This window comes from Marmota monax, unplaced genomic scaffold (assembly GCF_021218885.2).
Source record: "Marmota monax isolate L192 unplaced genomic scaffold, Marmota_monax_Labrador192_F-V1.1 WCK01_AAM20220418_F8-fsc00167, whole genome shotgun sequence".
Lineage (NCBI taxonomy): Eukaryota > Metazoa > Chordata > Mammalia > Rodentia > Sciuridae > Marmota > Marmota monax.
Window position 1 is genome coordinate 292,679 of NW_026694116.1, and position 19,272 is coordinate 311,950.

General features: G+C 53.0%; 1 protein-coding gene across 2 annotated transcripts in view; it reads right to left on the reverse strand.

Moving 5' to 3' along the window:
* Cacna1b (calcium voltage-gated channel subunit alpha1 B) overlaps positions 1-19,272 on the reverse strand; it is a 185,102-nt gene that overhangs the window by 91,413 nt on the left and 74,417 nt on the right. For both annotated transcript variants that reach the window (XM_058585864.1, XM_058585863.1), the window contains exons 14-18: positions 19,040-19,171; positions 18,800-18,872; positions 12,309-12,426; positions 9,394-9,461; positions 6,408-6,514 (exon numbers count right to left, since the gene is read on the reverse strand). In XM_058585864.1, coding sequence (XP_058441847.1) covers positions 6,408-6,514; positions 9,394-9,461; positions 12,309-12,426; positions 18,800-18,872; positions 19,040-19,171 — 498 coding nt within the window. The remainder of the gene's footprint in view (positions 1-6,407; positions 6,515-9,393; positions 9,462-12,308; positions 12,427-18,799; positions 18,873-19,039; positions 19,172-19,272) is intronic.

A 19,272-nucleotide genomic window follows, 5' to 3' on the forward strand; every position in this document is an offset into this window, starting at 1 on the left:
TCCCCTGCAGCCCCCCGGGGGGATGGCCCCACTCCAGCAGGAGAGCAGAGCTGCTCCAGAGAGGCCAAGTAGACACTTCCCCACTGCACCTCCCAGGAGGAAAGCCACCAGCCAGGAGAATGGGAACCCATATAAGAGGCTTAAGCTGACAGAGGATCTGGCCCTCTCAGGAACAAACAGTGCCTCAGCTGCTCCCCAAGACGGTCAGCCCTGACTGGGAAGCCACTACCTGGCTCAATGGCAGGTCTGTGGCTGGTGACATCCCCTCCCATGGTCATGAATGTCCTCCTTCCTCTTGTTTCCATGGAGAACCTCTTCCTCCATCAAGAGCAGAGCCAGACATGGCCCTCAGAGCCCTCCGGCACCAGGGTGGCCAATGGTCTGAGCTTGACCCTCACTGCGTAAGCTCCTGAAGGCTGTGATCCACCCTCCACCTCAACAGCCAAGGCACCGCTGTTCCCATGGCACATGCGGGGCTGCACAGCATGGAGTGCATGTGAGGCCTTTGCACTCTGGGTTCTTTGATGAATAAGACCACCAAGGTAGGTGACCCAAGCCACGACTTTACCAGGCAGAAACCTCATCAGAGGCCTGAGCCTTATCCTCCAGCTGCTGGAAGTTCCTGGAGACCTTGGCAATGATGGTAGCACCATTAGTAAAATGGCCATGGAACTGGTACTCTGGGCTGTATGCCCATCTCAACCAGTCCTTTCAGCCATCCCTGTACCCATTTCACAAGGGAAGACACTGATCCTGGAGAGAGGACTTGACCTGATCAGAGTCGACAGTGAGTCACTGATGAAGCCAGGATCCGATGCATGCAGGGACAGGAGGGGAGAAGACACAGGCTGCAGCCAGGCCCAACTGCACTGACAGCAAAGATGCAGCTGCCCCTGTGGCGGCCAGGTCACCACTCCCACCCTGCAGCCAGTGTGTGGGAAGCCACCACCAGGGGCAGTACCTGGCAAGTATGAAAGCAGAGGAGCACCATGTTGGTACCCCACCTCAGAGCCCAGGCAGGGATGAGCAGGGTGACATGTGGAAGCCATCAGTTGGTCCAGGGCCTCAGCTGTCACCTGTTCCCCCAAGACATTGAAGTTATATAGTCCCCTGCTCCCAAGAATTCCCTGCAACAGACCCACAGGTCTCCTGCCCCAAGCTGGCACCATCTTTCAACTCCAGGCAGCGTGAAATGCAAAAGAGCCATGACACGCACACGCCAGGCACGGGAGCTTTGGGCAGGCTGGTTTTGTCTGGTCACTGCTGCTGTCTGGTAGCAGCCCAAGACAGGTCTGGACTATAAGCCATTTGGTCAACAAATAGGTGGTTCACTCAGATGAAGCCACAGCCTGAGGCCAAGATCAAGTTCTTTATCAAAAAAAGATAGACCATGAAGGACATGTGGGGACTGGCAGCTCAGTTTTAGACACAGGCAGGGATGGGCTCTATACCACATAACTGCCCTCAGCCTTGCCCCAAGAACAGTCCTCTCTCTCTCTCTCAGGAACCACCTCAAGTCTAGCAAAAAGCCAGAAAGTCTGTGGGGCCAGAGGTGCCATCAGGCTGGCAGGGCCTCTCATGACTACCCAGAGAGAGGACCACAATAATCAGCTGTGCAAACACTGCCCAGCCGTCTGCATCAGCCACCATAGCCCCACTCTACCGGTCCCTATAGGTCGGTATGCTACTCTGGGCCCTGATATCACAGAGACTGTCTACATCTACACATAACCCAGTTGGTACCACTGGGCTTCTCTATGGATGAAGCCCCTGAGCCTGAACATACATATGCAACATACGCACCAGGTCTTTCCTCCTGTATGTCCCTGGATCATCCTGCCCTTGCCCTGGCCAAGGTCTCTGTACTTTCTCTGTCTGGCACATAAACCCCACTGAATTCTGCTCAGTTTGGCCAGTGCAGGTCTCTCACTCTGTAATTTCTACTGAGATCACAGGCAGTTCAAGAACCTAATGCAATGTGGCTAGTGACTAATCCAGACAAGGTTCTTATTAAAAGGGATCTTTAGGGAATCACATGGAGAAGCTGTTCCCATGATGTCGTGGCCCTATCTTGCAGGTGCAACCCCCATCCATACTAGGGAGGACAACTTACCATGCCCAACTCAACACTGTGGACAATCACAGGGCTCAGAAAGGAGCCTTGAGGATCTCAATAGCACTGCTTTGAGGTCTCTAGGTTCAGCCAGGCAGTTACCCATAACTGTTGACAGTGTGGAGCAGCCGTGTTCTGAAACCATCAATACCTGCATCAGCATCTTACTCTGCCACGTGAATCAACTGTTCAAGATCCAACATGTTTCCTTATTTTTTACCCTATGAGACATCAGACTCCAACAGCCAGCAGCAAACAGGGATTGGGGGAAGGCAGCCCAGCTCTATTTTGGCATCAAGAAGATGCACAGGCAGGGCTGCTGGGAGCCTCACCACCACCAAGACACAGAGAGGGCACATGGCCACTTCCATCCAGGTGGCCCAAATGTACCTGACCACTCAGGTACCCTCACCTGCAGGGCCTCACGTCATTCTCAAGGGGAAATCCCTGGGGACCAGTCGCCCAGGAACACTCTCCAGGAGGAGATGTGCAGGGAGAAGTCAGCCAGTTGAGAGCCTCCTTGGGGTCTTCATGGCTCTACCTGGTCCATGTGCCACAAGCACCACAGTTGGACAAGAGCTCTGCTCTTGGACAAGGACTTCCTCAGAGTCACTGAAACATTCCCCCCAAGTAAGGGGAAATTCTAAAAACCACAAATGTCCCCAGTGAACCCCAAGAACTCTCTCCGCCGTCCCTGCATAAAAGATCGTGGCCTCATAGGACCCACAGGAGACCTGGGCCCACAGTGCTCCATCCACTCAGAGAAGCAGATACACCCAAGACACCAGACTGACTGCACATGGACAGACAGCAGACAGGAGGATGGAAACCAAGAAGGGGAGCAGGAGGGGCTGAGATCAGAGAGGGCTGACTGAGCCTGAAAGCAGGACTCCAGGAGGCCAGGAAGTGTGCCCACCATTCCCAGCCCAGGCTGCAGAAGGCTGACCTGGAGCTGCCCATGAAGCAAATGACTTAGGTGAGAAAGCAGAGTTAGGAGTGGAAGGAAGATGTGTACACGTGTCAATCATGGAGCCACGGATGGAATATCGTAGCAGAGCGACTCACGGTGAATCTACGCTGGAGACAGATGAGCTGCGAGACACAGTACCTCGAGTTCGCTTTACAAAACTGCACATGCAAGAAACAAGACATAGACAGAAGTGAGAAAAACAGAAAGTTCTGAAAGACACTAGCAACGCTTGAGCACCACACCAGTACGGGCGCAGGCTGCAGTGTGCATCTGGGCAGGAGGCTGGAGACACGTCCATCAGACGGGCACCAGCTGACACCTCGGGGCAAAAAAGAAGTTGAGAACCAAATCTACACACACACAGAAAAGAAACTAAAGTAACACAGCAAACCCTACAATGGCTAAAAGACGAGAAGCAGTTATTTGGAGGGGCCCATTCATCCACTGAGGCTCCACCCACGCTGCTCTGAGAAGCCCTGGGTTAGGAGGAACTGTACCGCCTTTCCCATAATTCCACCCAGTCCTTCCCCTCTGCTGCAGGCCTCTGTGGCAGGCCAGCCCAGAGAAGCACAGACAAGAGAACAAGGAGACCACAGCCACCCTTACCTGACGTGCTGCTGGGGGCCCTGCTGCCTGCCCCACCTGCCTTCCTAGGAGCTGCTCCCAGGCCCTCAGGTCCCCAGGCTCAAATCCAACTGCTCTCAGGTCACCATGACCTCTCCAGGGGCAAACCAGGCAATGCCACCAGCCCAACTTCCCTAGGGATATAACTCCAGTCACTTGCAAGTAACTTTGCTGCAGCTTTTCCAAAACCAATAGAGAAAACCAGCATCTCTTCACAGCCATGACCTTCACCCTGGCTTTTCCAGAGAGGGCCAGGTGGGTTTTCCGGGCCTCCTTCTCAAGGCCAGGTCTTTGCACAATTCTAAGGCACACAGAGCAGCTCTCCTGCCCACAGGCCCTGCGTGCAGACAGGCATGAGTGTATGACAACATGAGAGCGTTGAGACTATGACTGTGCATGAATGTAAGTATGTGTAAGTGTGCGAGCATGTTGTGAATGTGCGTATGTGCACAGCCACTCAGAAGGTGAGGACGAGGGTGCCACTGCCAAGAGAACTGGGAAGACAATGTCAAGCTTAACATCCCTCCCCTCTCAGGCTCCTGAGTAAGCTGCCACCTAGGCGACAGACACAGACCTGATCGCAGGGATCCCCACACTGTCCACAGAGCATGAGGTCCTCTTGCACCTGAGGCACCATAAAGTGTCCCTGCAGAGCACCCATGCCATGAGGCATGGTGTGAAGAGCAAGGTCAGGGAGCACTGGGGGCTGCACTCCTGCCTGGTCCAGCAGCTTAGGCCACAGAAATGAGTGCACAGGCATCTCCAGCCCTCAGGGGTCTCAGCAGGGTGGGTGGGAAACCCAGCATTGGGGGCCCTCACATCCAGCACCCATGCACACCCAAGGACAGGCCTTGCCCAGTATAGATCCTCCCTCATGCCCAGGAGGTTGATCCCGCAGTGTCACACACAGGACCTCTGTGGTTTCACCACATCACCAAGTACGGGCCACAGCGGCATCCCTGGCAGGGTCTGTGGGACCCACAGTCCATCCAAGAGGGGACACAGGCAGCCCTCACAGATATGAAGGCTGTGACCCTGGCTCTGGAGCTAACACTTCACTTGGGACCCTCCTGAGGCAGAGCACCTGTGGGTCCCAGGAGAAGAGAAGCACTTTTTCCACTCAGAAACCACCACAGTGCTCAGGCCAACAGCCGATGTCACGTGTGGCCTGTACCTGGGATGCCTCGACCTGCACAAAGCGTCTCCAAACAGGGACAGTGATAGCAGAGGAGGAGTGGTCTAGACCTCCTATCTAGTGGCTTGATGCACCCTCCATGGCACTCTTCTCTCCAAGGTCTCAGCTGGATGGACGGGGCCACCCTCCAGCACACCCATGGGAATGGCAGCCCTGAAGAGGGCAGGGCCCAGGACAAACACTCACCCCCAGGAGCAACAGAGAAGGCAAGTGCCAAACAGAAACATCAAGAGGCCACATGAGGCCAGGAACCCAAGAAGCCAAATGCTGCCCTGCCACCCTCTGTCCAGCAGACAACACCAGCGTACAGAGCTCACCTGTAGGATGCAAGAGGACAGCCTGCAGATCACTGCAGTTACACCAACCACCTAAGCAGACAACTGAACTGGACAGACAACGAAACACAACTGAGTACGGAGCCACCGACAGCCCCATGACGATGGCTTTGTCCTCAACCTGCCTGGCTCGCTGCAGGGTCCTAGGAGCAGGGGAACAGCTGCTCTCTTCCTGAGGAACCTCCCCTGCACTTTCTGCCTGGCGAAGAGACAGGTCCTCTGCAAACACCATCTCCCAGGGCCTTTACGGGTGTGTGTGCACACGCACACAGACACACACACACACAAACCAGTTGCCTCACAGCATGCTCATCCAAATGCCACAAAATACTCAGCAGTGCAGGCATATGACACCACAGAGGTGCCATGGCTATGCCTAGCACTATGGTCAGTGGCCACAGAAAGGAAATGGTCAGCACAAGAAGGGTGAGTGGTGGGGTGAATGCGCATCCAGGCAGCCAGCAGCTGCACAATCAGTGGTCGGAGACGAGGCGCGGCCGACTTCTCTCCCCTTCCTAGGCTGCTGCAGCCTGTGGCACTCTGCCCAAACTCTATAGTCCCTTGAAGTCCCCAACCCTCCACATGTGCACTGTACTTACTGTACCTGAGTCCACGGGACAGGAGATTGAAGACTGGCTTTCCTGCAGAAGTCGGCTCTGCCCTGTATCCATCCTATCTCATTACAGAAGCTCCCCTGACCTCTATCCCAACACCAAACACTTGGAGATGTTTGGGGAAGCTGCATCAAATTCCTGGGCTCCTGAGGAGCCACCTAGAACCTCTTGGCTCACAAAACACATTTTTAGAAAGCTGTATATAAACTCCATGTGCAGACTCCTCACCCCGATTGAGTCCCAGGCTTTGCCTGGAGGGGGACCTGGAGCCGCCCTGAGACATCCTAGTGAACAAGTGCTGTGGCTGAGCCAGGTCCATCCACACTGCGAGGACTGTACCCAGTATACCCTGCCCATGCTCAGACTGGAAGAATGTCACAGAGCCTAGACAGCCCAGGAACCCTTTGTTCCAGGCTTCTCCTAACACAGGTTCAGGGCTGAGAGGTGTCCTCACAAGTCCCAGCTAATGCAAGGCATGCTCAGAGAAAGCCTTTGGAAGTGGGGACCTGGTGTGACCCAGCCACAGCCACCCACAATCTGCTCCCAAGAGTCTTACGCAGCAATGGAGATGTTGGCAGCAGACATGGGGCTGACTTCAGCCACTTCCTTGGCTTTCTGCAGAGCCAGCTTCTGATTGGCTGCTTCTTCCATCTCCTCTTCATCCTGTGTGAACAAGAGAAATATTTGTCCCTCAGAGGACCACTCTAAGGCCATTAGCTTTCCCTCAGTGCCCCTCCAGCCCTCTGCATCATGGGACCAGCCCCTGCATGGACATGGTCCATTAGTTCTTCCTCCCAGGACCTCAGTGCCCCTCCTTCCCTCAGCACCATGAAGTTGGGTGGCAAGCCCCTGTGTGCACATGCTTTCCCTATGAGCAGCCACAAAAGTTCAGGACCTCCCCACCAGGTGGCTCAGAGATTATGGTCTCCAGATTCCTGCCTCTCAAGCTGATGATCCCACTCCTATATGAGCACCCTGACCCTGAGCCGAGCTCCAGATAGCAACTGACTGCCCGGACATATCTGCCTATTTGTACCATGCACCTTAGACTTGCTTATCCAGTCAAAGCTGCCCCTTTTTTTATCCTCCTTCCCTCCCAGAGGCACCTGTCACATTTGAGCAAAGCTGGTCTTTCACAGGGCTTATGACTAGGTGCTAGCCAAGCACTGCACACAAGGGCTTTCACCATCAATTTTCAGTGGGGCTATATGCTTCTTTGAGTTTTCCTGACTGGACCCAGCAGATTACATCTGTCTACTCATTCCCATCCGTGACAATGAAGCTCCTTGTGGCTCTGACACCAGGGCCGAGAATGTGTGTGTGTGTGTGTGTGTGTGTGTGTGTGTATACGCACGCATGCACGTAGGCACCTTTGCCCCTGTCTATGAAGAGGAATGGACATCTGGACAGACCCTCTGGCCCTGACCCCAAGTCACTAAGCAAAACCAACATGCAATGCTCCTGTGTTCTGGGCCCCAGAAGGAAAGTTAAGACCTCCACAGTGTCCATCTGGACTTCTGTGGCCACCACAGTTCCCTCAAAATCTCCAAGTCCAAGCACACCTGACTCCAACATTCCTCAAAATGTCCTTAAATCTGCATTTAAGGGCACAATAATGGCAAAAACGAAATCCCCTGGTAGCTGCCTGAAAATGTCTACCACAGAAGAGAGACACTTATGCTTCGGGCCCAGAAATGAGACAAAGCTGATCCACCACACAGCATTCCCAGACAAAACCTCTAGGGAAGGGGCATCTTAATCATTCCAAAGAGTGTTCTCAAGTCCCCTCGGAAAGGTCTACAAACAATTCAATTTGAACTTATTTCCACTTCATAAAATAAGTAATGTTACATCTGTGGAAATATAAAGGAAGACAAGAACCAAGTCATACCCCTTGGGGCTCATGGCCAGTCCAGGAAATGCCATATGGCCAGGAAACGGGCCTCCAATGGTACAGGTTCCCAAGGCAAAGGAATTCCTAACCAGAAGCCACCACCAAGGCTGGCTGCGCATGGACAGGGCCCTGAAGACATGCATCCTCAGCATGTCCTCACCCACAGCAGAAGCTGCAAAGAGTGGCAGCCTCCAAGCTTCAAGCTCACCACCATCCAAGGGCAGCTGGTGTTCAGGTCAACAAAAATGAGCAGCCCAAGTTCGCATGGTCCCAGAAACACCGATACAAAGGACAGCTCTGGACCCAGCAGATTACATCGTCGGTTCCCCTAGCCCATTACCCAGCCCTAGTCTCAGCCCTGGCTGATGATACCAACAGGCAGGCCAGTGGTGCTCCCAAGTTCTCAGTGGGCAGAGACCAGAGCAAGGGAGAAGTCTAGACCCACAGGCATACCCAGGACCTGGGATGGGACGGGGGAAGGCTGAGCTGAAGCAAAGGAAGGCTCATGGCCTGAAGCAGGCACACTGCACAGGCCATGCCCTCGTCCAAGTGCTGGGCGAGGGTGGACCAGGGATATCTGAGGGTACATGCTCAGTCATACCTCCCAGAGACCTACACCTCTGGTGTCTGCAGAGAGGGGCCCTGAACTTGCCTTCCTCAGCTCCAGGACAGGGTAACAGTGGACCAGAGTGACTAGACTGGGTCAGTCTCAGAGACGTGCAAAGGTACACCGGCAGACACTGTCTGGGCTTGGTAGCACGAACAGGAGAGCAAGCAGCATTACACACAGAGAAAGGCACACTAGCAGTACACACCCAACATACTGTGCACTACTTGGGACATCTGCAACATGGCACATGCCCCACCAGGTGGCAGTGCCTCCACACTGGAGCTGGGACTCAATCAAAGCACAAGCCTGAGAATGTGACAGCAGGTGGGCCAGTCACACAGTGTCCAGGGCAGTGGAGGTGAAAGTGACCTGGTATGGGGCCATGTCATCTGGAGGAAAACCACAGAGGGAGTGTGTGTAACCACATCCCCCACTGGGCTTGGGGATGAGGTAAATGTTGAATGGCACCTGCTGGGCACTGACTGCCTAGAGGAGGAGCTGTCCTGCTGTGGCATAGATGTGCTGAGGCTTGGCCACCAGCTGCTCCTCCAGGCTACAGCCAAGTCCAGTGCATGAGGGAAGCTCCACAGGTATCCCCTCGCCGCCCTTCAGGGTCTTCAGAGCAGGGCCTTCTCTAGGGCCCACAACATGCATCCCTCTCTGACGGAACACCTCTCCCCATCACACACCTGTTCAGACTCGTGGCCCCATAAGCCATCATCCCTCAGGCTGCCCCCTGCTCCCCACAGCCCATCCTGCCCGTGAAGGCCTTTCCTCACAGGCCACGACATCTCTGGATGCCTGCCCACATGTGGGCCTGCCTTCCTGTCTCTCTCTACTTCTACAGCTGCAATCCCTGATCCCCTGAGCCAGAGCCCAGCCTCACTTCTCTTCAGGACCTTGAGAGACTACCCTGGACACACAGGGCCCTAGCCCAGGACCTGGTCCTCCTCATGACTCTGCAATTTCATCCACAGTGACCTGGACTGATCCCCTACCCTTCTTGGCACCCAGGCTGCAGGGGGCATCCCTACATACCTTGGTCAGCTCCTGGGCATTGGCAAGGTTGTCCACAGCGATGGCCAGGAAGACATTCAGCAAGGTGTCTGGTTGATCAAGCTAAGGAAGGGAACTCTCTGGCCCACACTGTCCCGCAGAGTCACACCATGGTTGCCCAGGGAAAACAGGAGGCCCCATCTCCCTGGATGGCAACAAGTCTCCAGCCTCCTTCCCTGAGCATCCACCAGCCCCCTCAGAACTCACCGTCCCAGATGCACCAGCCCAGTCACCGGCTGCATCTCCCTGGTCTCTGCTACCACCAACTCCTCTGCCCAACCATCCTCCAATCACCCAACTTCTACTCATACTGATGTGGACCCTTTCCTCACCCCAGCCTTTGGGAGCTGAAAATCTAGGCCCAAAGCTTAGAGACTGTACTGGCACAATGTGCCTTTGCCACCTAGAGAGGGCACAGTCCACCTGCCTCTCCCTTTTCTGGTCAGCATGAGAAGCCTTGCAATGAGCTTGCCCAGGCTCCAGCTGGGGCTCCACCACCTACCTCCCAGTCCTGTGACCAGAGCCCACCAAGTCACATGGTAAACACACATCAGCTCCTTCCAGGCCCCAGCCGGGTTCACAGACCCCTGTCAGTCTCACCCTTCCTTTCAATCCTGTCCCAACAGGAAGTCCTAGGCACTGCTCCTTGAGCTAGAAGGGGGCACACAGTGCTCTGAGCACCCAGAACTGCACCCCACCCTGAGTGGATCCCAGGGGCCCTGTGCTGCAGGGCTACCACCCCTCCTTCAGGAATGAGGAAGCCAAAGCCACGAAGGGTCCTGCGAAGCCCAGGTCTCCTCCCCAAATCTCTCCAGGACCTGGCCCTTTTTCTGCTGCTACCACGAGTCACCAGGGTATCCCTTGCAAAAGGAAACCTCCTTCTATTGCCAGGTGTCACCTCTTCCCATAGCTTGTCTCACTACAAGTAGAACTTCTTCTGCAGGACTGTCCCCTGTGATGGTGTCAGGGCCCCTGCTGCAACCAGGGCTGGTTGTGCCGGTTTTGACCATCTCAGCTTGCTCTCCTAAGTCATCTCATCATTTCAGAGGTTTCAGTCGTGGCACTGCTGACACACTGGGCTAGGTAATCCTTGTTGTGAGGTGTTGAGCAGCATCCCTGGCCTCTGTCCACTCCATGCCAGCAGCCCCTCAGTCATGGTAACAAAAAATGTCTCTGACACTGCCAGGTGTGACTGTCCCTTGGGGAAGGATGCCCATTAGAATGCACAGACTTGAGCCCCTTTTTCCCAAAATCTAGGGGTTCACCTTGCTCAAGTCTCTATTCTCTGGGGGGCTCTGCCCAAATTGCAGCTGGCCAACATCAATGACCTGGGTAGGTCAGGCCACTCTCCAGTTGCACAGGTGCCCCATTTCCTGAGACTCAGGGCAACCTAAGGCCCACGACACTATCTCATAGCCAGTCCTGCTCAGGACTCCAATAGAACCCACAAGAGTGAATACTGAGGCCAGGATGACGCTAACTAAGGAGGATACCTCCGAGCACTAAGTACTACCAGATCTTTTACAAAATGTTCTATGCCCACAGCAGAGCTAAGGGCCACACTCTGGACACTCAACAGAGGGGCATGTGGGTACAGCCAGGAGCCATTCTGATTGACTAGGGAAGAGGATCTTGGTGGCCAACATGCCCGAACTACTGCTCTGTCTTGGAGTGGTAGTGCCCCTCTCTGGACATTGGCCTCTCCTCTGAGGATAACACTGCAGCCTCCTTCCCTCTCTGGCTACCACAGCTGCACTTCCTTGCTTTGTCCACACTGGGGATCCAGGCCTACCATCTCCAAAGCAAACTCGGTCCCTCAAACCCAGGCCCTCCCAGACCTCACACTCAGCCTCAGCAGAGGTGGGACCCCTGACCTGGGGCTCTGGGCCTGAGCTGTAACCTGAAAGCCCACGCTTGCAGATGTGAGTCCCTACGGGGACTAGCCCCAGAGACAGAAAAGGAAGAGGAGTCAGAGGACAGAAACAAGGGGAAGCACAGCAACACCCAGAGGGCTGAGAAGGACAGAGAGAGGTGGCCAGGTGTGTGGAGGTCAGTCATGTGCAAGAAGGTGAGAGGTGAGCAGAGCAGGCAGGTAGGCGTGGGGCAACTCAGTCTCTGTCTGCAGCTCAGACCTTTCTCCCCGACTCCACAGGACATTATGCCACCAGGGTTCCTAAGGCACACAGGCACTCCCTGAGAACCTGCTGGAATATATGCTCTCAGGCCCCAACCCAGCCCTGCTCAGTGTGACACTGGGCTAGGGTTTTAAACCCTTGGGGGTCGGATGCCCAGGTGCGTTCCAGAACCGGAGAGCTCTCCTTGGCCTGCCCTTCCTACCTCAGCTACAGTTCTCCTGGCCTTCAACCTGGCTGGCATCATGAGCCCTGTACAGTCTCTGGATGTTCCTTGGCCCCAGCCTGAGGGAGAGCTTGTCCCCTGCTGTTGGCCTGCCTTGGCCCTTGCAGACCTGCCCTTTGGCAGAAGACCCTGGAGCAAAGCCCACTGCTGCCAATCACAGAAGGCTTTCTCTGCGCCTCTCTTCACATTTTCAGCAGGGGAGGTTTTTATGACCTATGTTCCAAAACTTAATCAAAGAAGGAAGCAAACCTGCTGTCCTGATGCTCTAAGTCACCACCTCTCTGCAAGGTCCCCAAGGCTGCTCAGAGTGTTTTTCCTGAGCTACAGCAGGTTCTGCCCACCTGCCCCCACCTCCAGACACCACGTAGAGCACCTTTAGACCCAGGGCCCAGGTCATCCAGAGGATGCTCACTACCCACACCTAGCTCTGAGAGCATGCAGCCAACACACCAGTGGCCTTCCAGGAGGGAGCAAGAGGCAGCCATGGGGAAAGCATGCAGAGTGCTGACCACCTGCACGCCAGCCCCACAAAAGGATACAGTTTCCAAACAGCGTCAGGACGATGAAGTAAAAGGAGGAGAACATGCCTTTGCTCACTCCACCTTGAGATTCTATCCCATGATACATCACTGCATTCCAGTCCTCTCCTGTTAGGATCTGCAGAAGAGAGAACACCACAGGCATGGCCGCCTCACGCCCACTTACAGGCAGGGCCCGTGCACACATGCAGGCCTTGACAGCGGTTCTGGAGACACAGAAGCCTAGAAACCTGCAGAGAAACCTCCTGAAGGACATGACTTCTGACCTGGATCAGGTGAAAAGATGAGCACACTCTGGGTTTTCAGCCAAAGTGGAAAGGGCAAGGTGAGCAAAGGCCAGCAGGAGGGCAGGCAGAGGGGCAGAGTCTCCCCAACAGCCAGAGCTGACCACACCCCAGATTTGCCATCGAGGAAGCTGTGGGGCAGAGAGGGGAACAAGCTCTGCACACCAGGCACACACAGGACAGAATCAGACCACAGGTCAGTCCTCCACTTGCTGCTGGCATTCAAAATGCCACTGTGAAAGAGGTGCCAGGTGTGTGGAGGTCAGTCATGTGCAAGATTTTTCACCTAAACTGCTGCCGCATTTCCTTCTGTCTATTCACCCACCTTCTTCTCTAGAGGCACTTTAAGGTTTTGCTACTACGTCTCTGGGGCACATGTCAAAAAGTCAGTCTAGAACGGGCATTCCTGGGGAGGAGGCTACCCACATCTTGGACTTGTAGACATTTCCAGAGTGATCACCCAGCAATGTGGGGTTCTTTCCTCACATCATCACACCCTCCTTGCCATGACATACTCTGCCAACTCCCAGTCTGGTGGGGGGAGGCTGGATACCTCCCCAGCCCAGACCATGGGGCCTTTCCCATGCCTGCCTTTCAACCCATCCACATGTCCGGCAGCACTTTCTCTTACCGGACTGAGTCTTCCTTATGCATGCTTGCATGTACCAATCCACTGTCTGCACTATTCAGTGGAAATATATTCTATTCTCCTGTTTTTACTTAGATATTATAAAAATGATAATATTATCAAATCTACCAGCCTTTTCCTCTGTGGTTTCTGCTTTTTACACTTTGTGGAAGAATTTCTGTCCGTCCCATGGTCATAATAATATTTCCTTTGAATCATTTTAAAGAGTGATTTTTTTCCACACTCTGAGAATCTGTGGCAATGATGATCTAACTTTCCTGTATGGAAACCCATTCCCAGACCCATTCAGTGTACCCTTCCCCCACCCATTTCTACTGTGCCTCTCTTGCACAGCCTCTTGTCCACATCTGGGCATGCTTCTGGCCCCCGGCTCTCCTTAGAGAAGGTCTCAGAGGCACCACACCATCGCATGACTGCAACCTCATTAGTCTTGACATCTGGGCGGGCAAAGGCCTCCTTCCGTGGCTACTCCCGCACGTTTCCCCTGCATGTTCAGAGTGCTATCAGGCTCTGTTGGGGCCTAGCACTCTGCCCACAGACCTCCAGTTCTGGTCTACATCTTGCGCGTCCACATTGCCTTGCACAGCTCGGGGTGGAGGAAATGACTTCTCCCCTACTCTCATGGTAAGTAGGCTAGCTATCACTTGTTTCTTGAAGGCTACGAATAACTCACCTCATAACCAATGGCCCAGGACAGGAAGCAGAAAGACTAAAGCAAGTTTTGACTATTGACCTATTTGAAAATGCTTATAAAATGTCCCCATTTTTCTTTCTTCTTAGGTCATTTGTGTTTTCCTCCAAAAATGCATATTTCATCTACATTTTCAAATCTATTGGCATTAAGAGTTGCCAACTTTTAAAAAATAACCCTTTTTAATAGTTACGACTTCCAGTAGGGCTAGGGTACTTACTTATTTTTAACTTTTCTTTTATAGTGTCTATCTATTTAAATGACAACAAGGATGCCTTTGTAGTATAACAATCATTCAACATCTATAGGAATTTCCTAGGTGATCAGACAAAGGGCCAAACACACTGTTTGCCCAATGAGCATGCCACTCACTGCTGGCTGGACACAGCGCCGTCGGCCAGGTCTGCTTGCTGCATCCACAAGCTCTCGCCACCTTCACCTTTCAGTTTAACGGAGGCTGGCGCAGATGTGTTGTGAGGCACTGTTCCCACCAGGTGTCTGGGGTGTGCTGGCGGCCAGGTGAATCTACAATGGCAGCATCAGATGCAGCACCCCCTGCCCTTCTCTCCTCCTTCTTCTAACCTTACTAGTCCTTCTCTCCCTTCTCTTCCTGAACTTCTGTGTGGGCTAGTGTTCACATTACTGTACCAGCCATCCTTTGGTCAGCATGTATTTAGAGCCACCTTTTTTGTAACCCTTCATTTTTAAAATCACGTATTTTTTAAGAGCTCAGAAAGGTACGATGAATAATTTCTCAAACTTCTGTGTACCCATCACCCAACTTAAGAAATGAAACATCCAAAGAAGGCTGAAGTTCCTTGGCTAGACATCCACAGTCCTTCCTACCCCTGGCGCTGCATGTGGGGCCTGCAGTCGCACCCAGTTTTCATACCCACTGCGTACATACACAACACAATACACTTTATGCTTCCCAGCCTTGCTTAGTTGTGTGTGCTTTGTTTGCATTTTTCGGAAACTTATTTATTTCGTTCAACATTGTGTCAGTGAGATTCATCCCCAGTGATATATTTGGCTCTTGGTCCTGCACCCGCCCCATGCATGGTACTGCACACTTCCCGTGCAGCCAATGATTATCATTTCAGTGATGTCCAATTGTTTTTTGTTACAATTGATGCTGCTGCTATGGCCTTACACGCTTCAGGCAGAGACTTCCCAGAGCACAAGCTGAGGACAGGAACTGCCAACTGTGATCCTCGGTGTGCTGGATGTCACGAAATCCCTCCCAAGAGGTTCCACCTGCCCAACAGTAGTATAAAGGGTCCCTCATTTCTAGTCTTCTCTGAAACCTGATATTGTCATATTTCTTAAGTGTGGGAAAGATTGTCTCACTGTGGGTTTAATTTGCAATAACGTTGACTACAGTTTGTACAAGTTTATTCAGCAGTCCGGTTTGTTTTCCTGCAAGTTACTCATTTATATCCTAGGACACAATTGGTCTTTTTATCTTTGGAAGTTTCCAGTACATTCTGGAATAGTCCTGTTGGAAATGTCTTCTCCCCATCTACAGTGGGGTTTTGTGTTTTGCCTTGTCTGGTTTGCCCATCCTTACCTGGGTGGTCCGTGTTCCTCTTCTCAGAGCCTTCCCTGCCCCACAGTAACCATGACGCCCCTGTTGCTGTGCTTCTAGAATTTCATGTCCGCTTTTCACACTCGTCTAGAACTGACCTGTGTATTCAGTTCACATTTTTATACGTGGACAGCCACACACTGTCCCACACCCTTTGCAATGACACCACTTGGTGTTCTGTGTTATAGATATTTTATCTGTGAGTAACGATGTTTTTCTTTTTTGTTAATCCTGAGAATTCTTACTTTATTTCTTCTTATACTACTACACTAATACCCCTGACACTAGTGTAATCTGCTAAATTTTTATTTGCAAGGAGTGTTAGGTTTTATCTTTTCCAGGAAAAAAAAAATTACACTCCGAACACCAGATGGAGATCACAGCAAGTCCCCAGTGCTCCTCACCCAGCTCTGGAGAGCAATTCTGCAAGAGTTCAGGGGCATTTTCAAGTCACGTGGATTTTCTTCCTCAGTCTGCTAATGCGATGAGTTACATTCATGGACTTTCAGTGTCAGTGCTGGCTCGTGTGTTATGAAGGTAGGTCCAGGCACACCCGGGTCACTAGTGGTTTTCCCCTGGGAAAACGCCCATTTCTGAGAATGGCCTGCATGTTCTTTGTTTCTCATATCCAGGTTATCTAGTCTTATAACATCAATGAAGAGGTTTCCTTTCCACATTCTCTGGAGTAGTATGTATAAAGTTGGAATGACTATTTAAATAGTAGAATTAATTCATAAAACTATCTGAACTTGGTGGCTTGGGTACATTTTTGACATTCAATTTCTGAAGTGATTCAGGTCTCCTACTTCTTGGGTCAGTATTTTTTTCTTCTGTATCATCCACTTAAATGCGTGTTTGCAGTGCTTTCTATAGCCTCGGAGGGGTAGGAACTCTCCACATCTGTGTCTGAAAGTGTCTTCCATTCCACTCTCGCACTTGGGCACAGCTCTCGGGACTCAGCATCCCAGGCTCAAGGAGACAAGACTTCTTTAGTCTTTTCTTTTCTAATTTTCTTTTTTTTTTTTTTTTTGGTGCCAGAGCTTCATGCATGCCCTCTCCTACTGAGCTGCATCCATTCCCCATCTCTTCTGCCTCTACCTTAGCCGCCCTGGGCATCTGCCACCTCAGCTCCAGCTGGCTCAGGTCCTCACGGTCTCCAACGCTGCACCCTCTCTTGCAGAAAGTACAGAGTGAAGTACACCCTTATTCTTTAACTTGAAAATCTCCACTTTTCATTTCTAGGATTTCTATTTAGTGTTTAGTTCATTTTCACTGAATTGCTCTTTGTGTTAGGCACTTTTCCCCATGATTTGGGGCTTTATGGTCCTTCCTCTGCCCTTGGAGAATCAGAGGCGCACTCCGCCTAGAGCCATCAGTGCTCTGTTACTGCCCTTTCACTGGGAGTCGTCTCGCCTTCTGACCACAGGCACTGCTGGTCCTCTTCTGGGCATAGTGTTTACCAGGTTTGGGTTTGGAGGTCACCAAGAGCAAAGTAGAAGCTGCTGTCCCCCTCCATGCATGCCTCCCTGTCCCCACTCTCGCCCACTTCAGAAGCTTCCTTCATGAGAGCACAGGCCCCATCCAGAGGCATCCTGTGCGGCCGACAGCCCTGGCCAGCAGTCTGCACTGCTGCTGCCCTGTCAACCTTGCTAGCCTCCTGCGGCTCTCCTCAGCCTCCTTAAAAGACCCAGCACCCTCCCCAGTGCTCAGAGTGCTGAGTCACATGTGCACACTGCCCACCTGCCTCTTCCCAGACCAAATCCTAGTGTCTGGGTCTATACTGTCTCCCAGGGAATGATTCCAATCTGTTTCTAGTCCATAGAGATTTGGTTTCTGCTTAGCTAGGTCCTTCTATCGTCCTGTTGCTGTGTTCAGAGCAGAGGGCATGGAGTCTGATCACAGTACCTCTGATCAGAAGGATCACCTTTTCTCCTAACTATACCACTCGGGGAAAAGCCTGCCCTGGTATGTAGGGCCCTTCTGACCTGGCTCAGCCCCTGCAGCCCACCTGGCCCTGCCCACCCTCTCACCATACCCACTCTTCCACCCAGAATCCATTTCTCCTGGTTTCCCTCACCTGGTGCCTGGCAGCCCTGGTCCTGGAAGCCCAGGGAAAGAAGAGCCCCTTCCTGTCCTAAGTGGGCTGTATTCCTCAAGGAGCCTATGTCCACCCTCTACGCAGCCACCCTCCTCTGTCTCCTAGGCTAACAGATCCTACAGGAAGCTACTGACCTGTGAGCAACCCAGAGCTGCCCATGCATCAGGGAGAGAAAGGTAGTGTGAGGAGGACGGGCGGGCAGCACCCACACATGGGGACCCAGAGGAGGGGAGAGGAAGGAGGGACAAGCGTAGCACAAGGGCCTGACGGTCCCAAAGCTGAAGTGCCCCTACGGGACACACTCCCTTTTCTGTGGCTGTGACTGAGCTGATGGCACGAGAGGGGGGATGTGAGGAAGGAGGCCACCAAACTTCTCTCTTAGCCATTCGTCTGGTTTGGTTTGGACCATCAGCTGGAAAGACACCCTTTCTTTGAGACAGAGTGGGACACGAAGGCCCCTCCTCACATACATGGATTCAGCTTTGGCCCCCAGAAGCCAAGGGAATGAGCCAAGGTCCAGCCTGGAGTGCACGCTGCCTGTCGAGCCTCCCTGGGAGTCACCACAGGTAGAACAGCAGCAGCCTGCCACCCTTCCCAGCCTCAGAAGGCATCCGAGCAGGTGCCATGGGTCAGGAGTTCATGGCATTACCTCATCAGTGAGGCCAGACCGGCAGCATTTGTGAGGCCACACCCTACAAAATAGTCCATAAAAGGGAGCCCCCCAAGAAGGCAAGGTCACCTGAGCCAACCAGGCCCTGACTTATGGAGTGGCCCAGCCTCAGCTGCCCAGGGGCTATGGTGAGCCAGGTGCAGCCCCAGGTACAGAAAGACAGAGGCACCACGTGGCTGAGACATAGCCAGGTGGAGTTCAAAGAGAGCTCTGGGCTTCTGTCCTCAAATGACAAAAGAAGTGGTTCCAAGTCCTGGAGGCCAAGAGAGAACTGATGGCTTGGAGGCAGTGTCTGCCCTCAGAGATGCACCTACTCCTTAGTGACTCCCAAGCACCCAGCTTCCCTTGAAGCAGGCGATGCACCTGCCTGTGTTTGTGTTCTGCTTGGGGAGGGTTCTCTCCAAGTGCTACATATGTGGTTGTGCTGAGAAGCTAGGGAAGACTAGACCAGGCACTTTCTCAGCACCAGCAGCACCAGCAGTGCTGTGAGCTGAGCAGAGCAAGGCCTCACCTGGAAGACCGTGAGGATGGCAGCCGGAAAGGTGTCGAAGTTGGTCGTTGGAGTCTCATCTTTGAAGTTAAACCTGAGAAAAACAGGAAGTCTTGGGAAGAGGCAACCCCACCAAAAGCAAGGGGAATGGGCGCCTTTCAAGGACCTTCAGGAAGGAAGGCAGGTGGGAGAGGCACCGTCTGCTCTGGGCTCTGCCTCCCTCGAGGGACCTCAGCCTGTCCTCCCCGACAGTTCACTTACTGTCCCCCAAACAGCTGCATCCCCAGGAGAGCAAAGACCACAATGAACAGGAAGAGCAGAAAGAGGAGGCTGATGATGGACTTCATGGAGTTGAGCAGAGACACCACCAAGTTCCTCAGGGAGTTCCAGTACCTGTTGGGAGCCAGGCAGGGTGGTCAAGGACCTAGCTATGGCTAAGGCAGCCTGTTCAGGAGCTAACCTCACACTCACCCAGGCTCTCTGCAGTCACAATG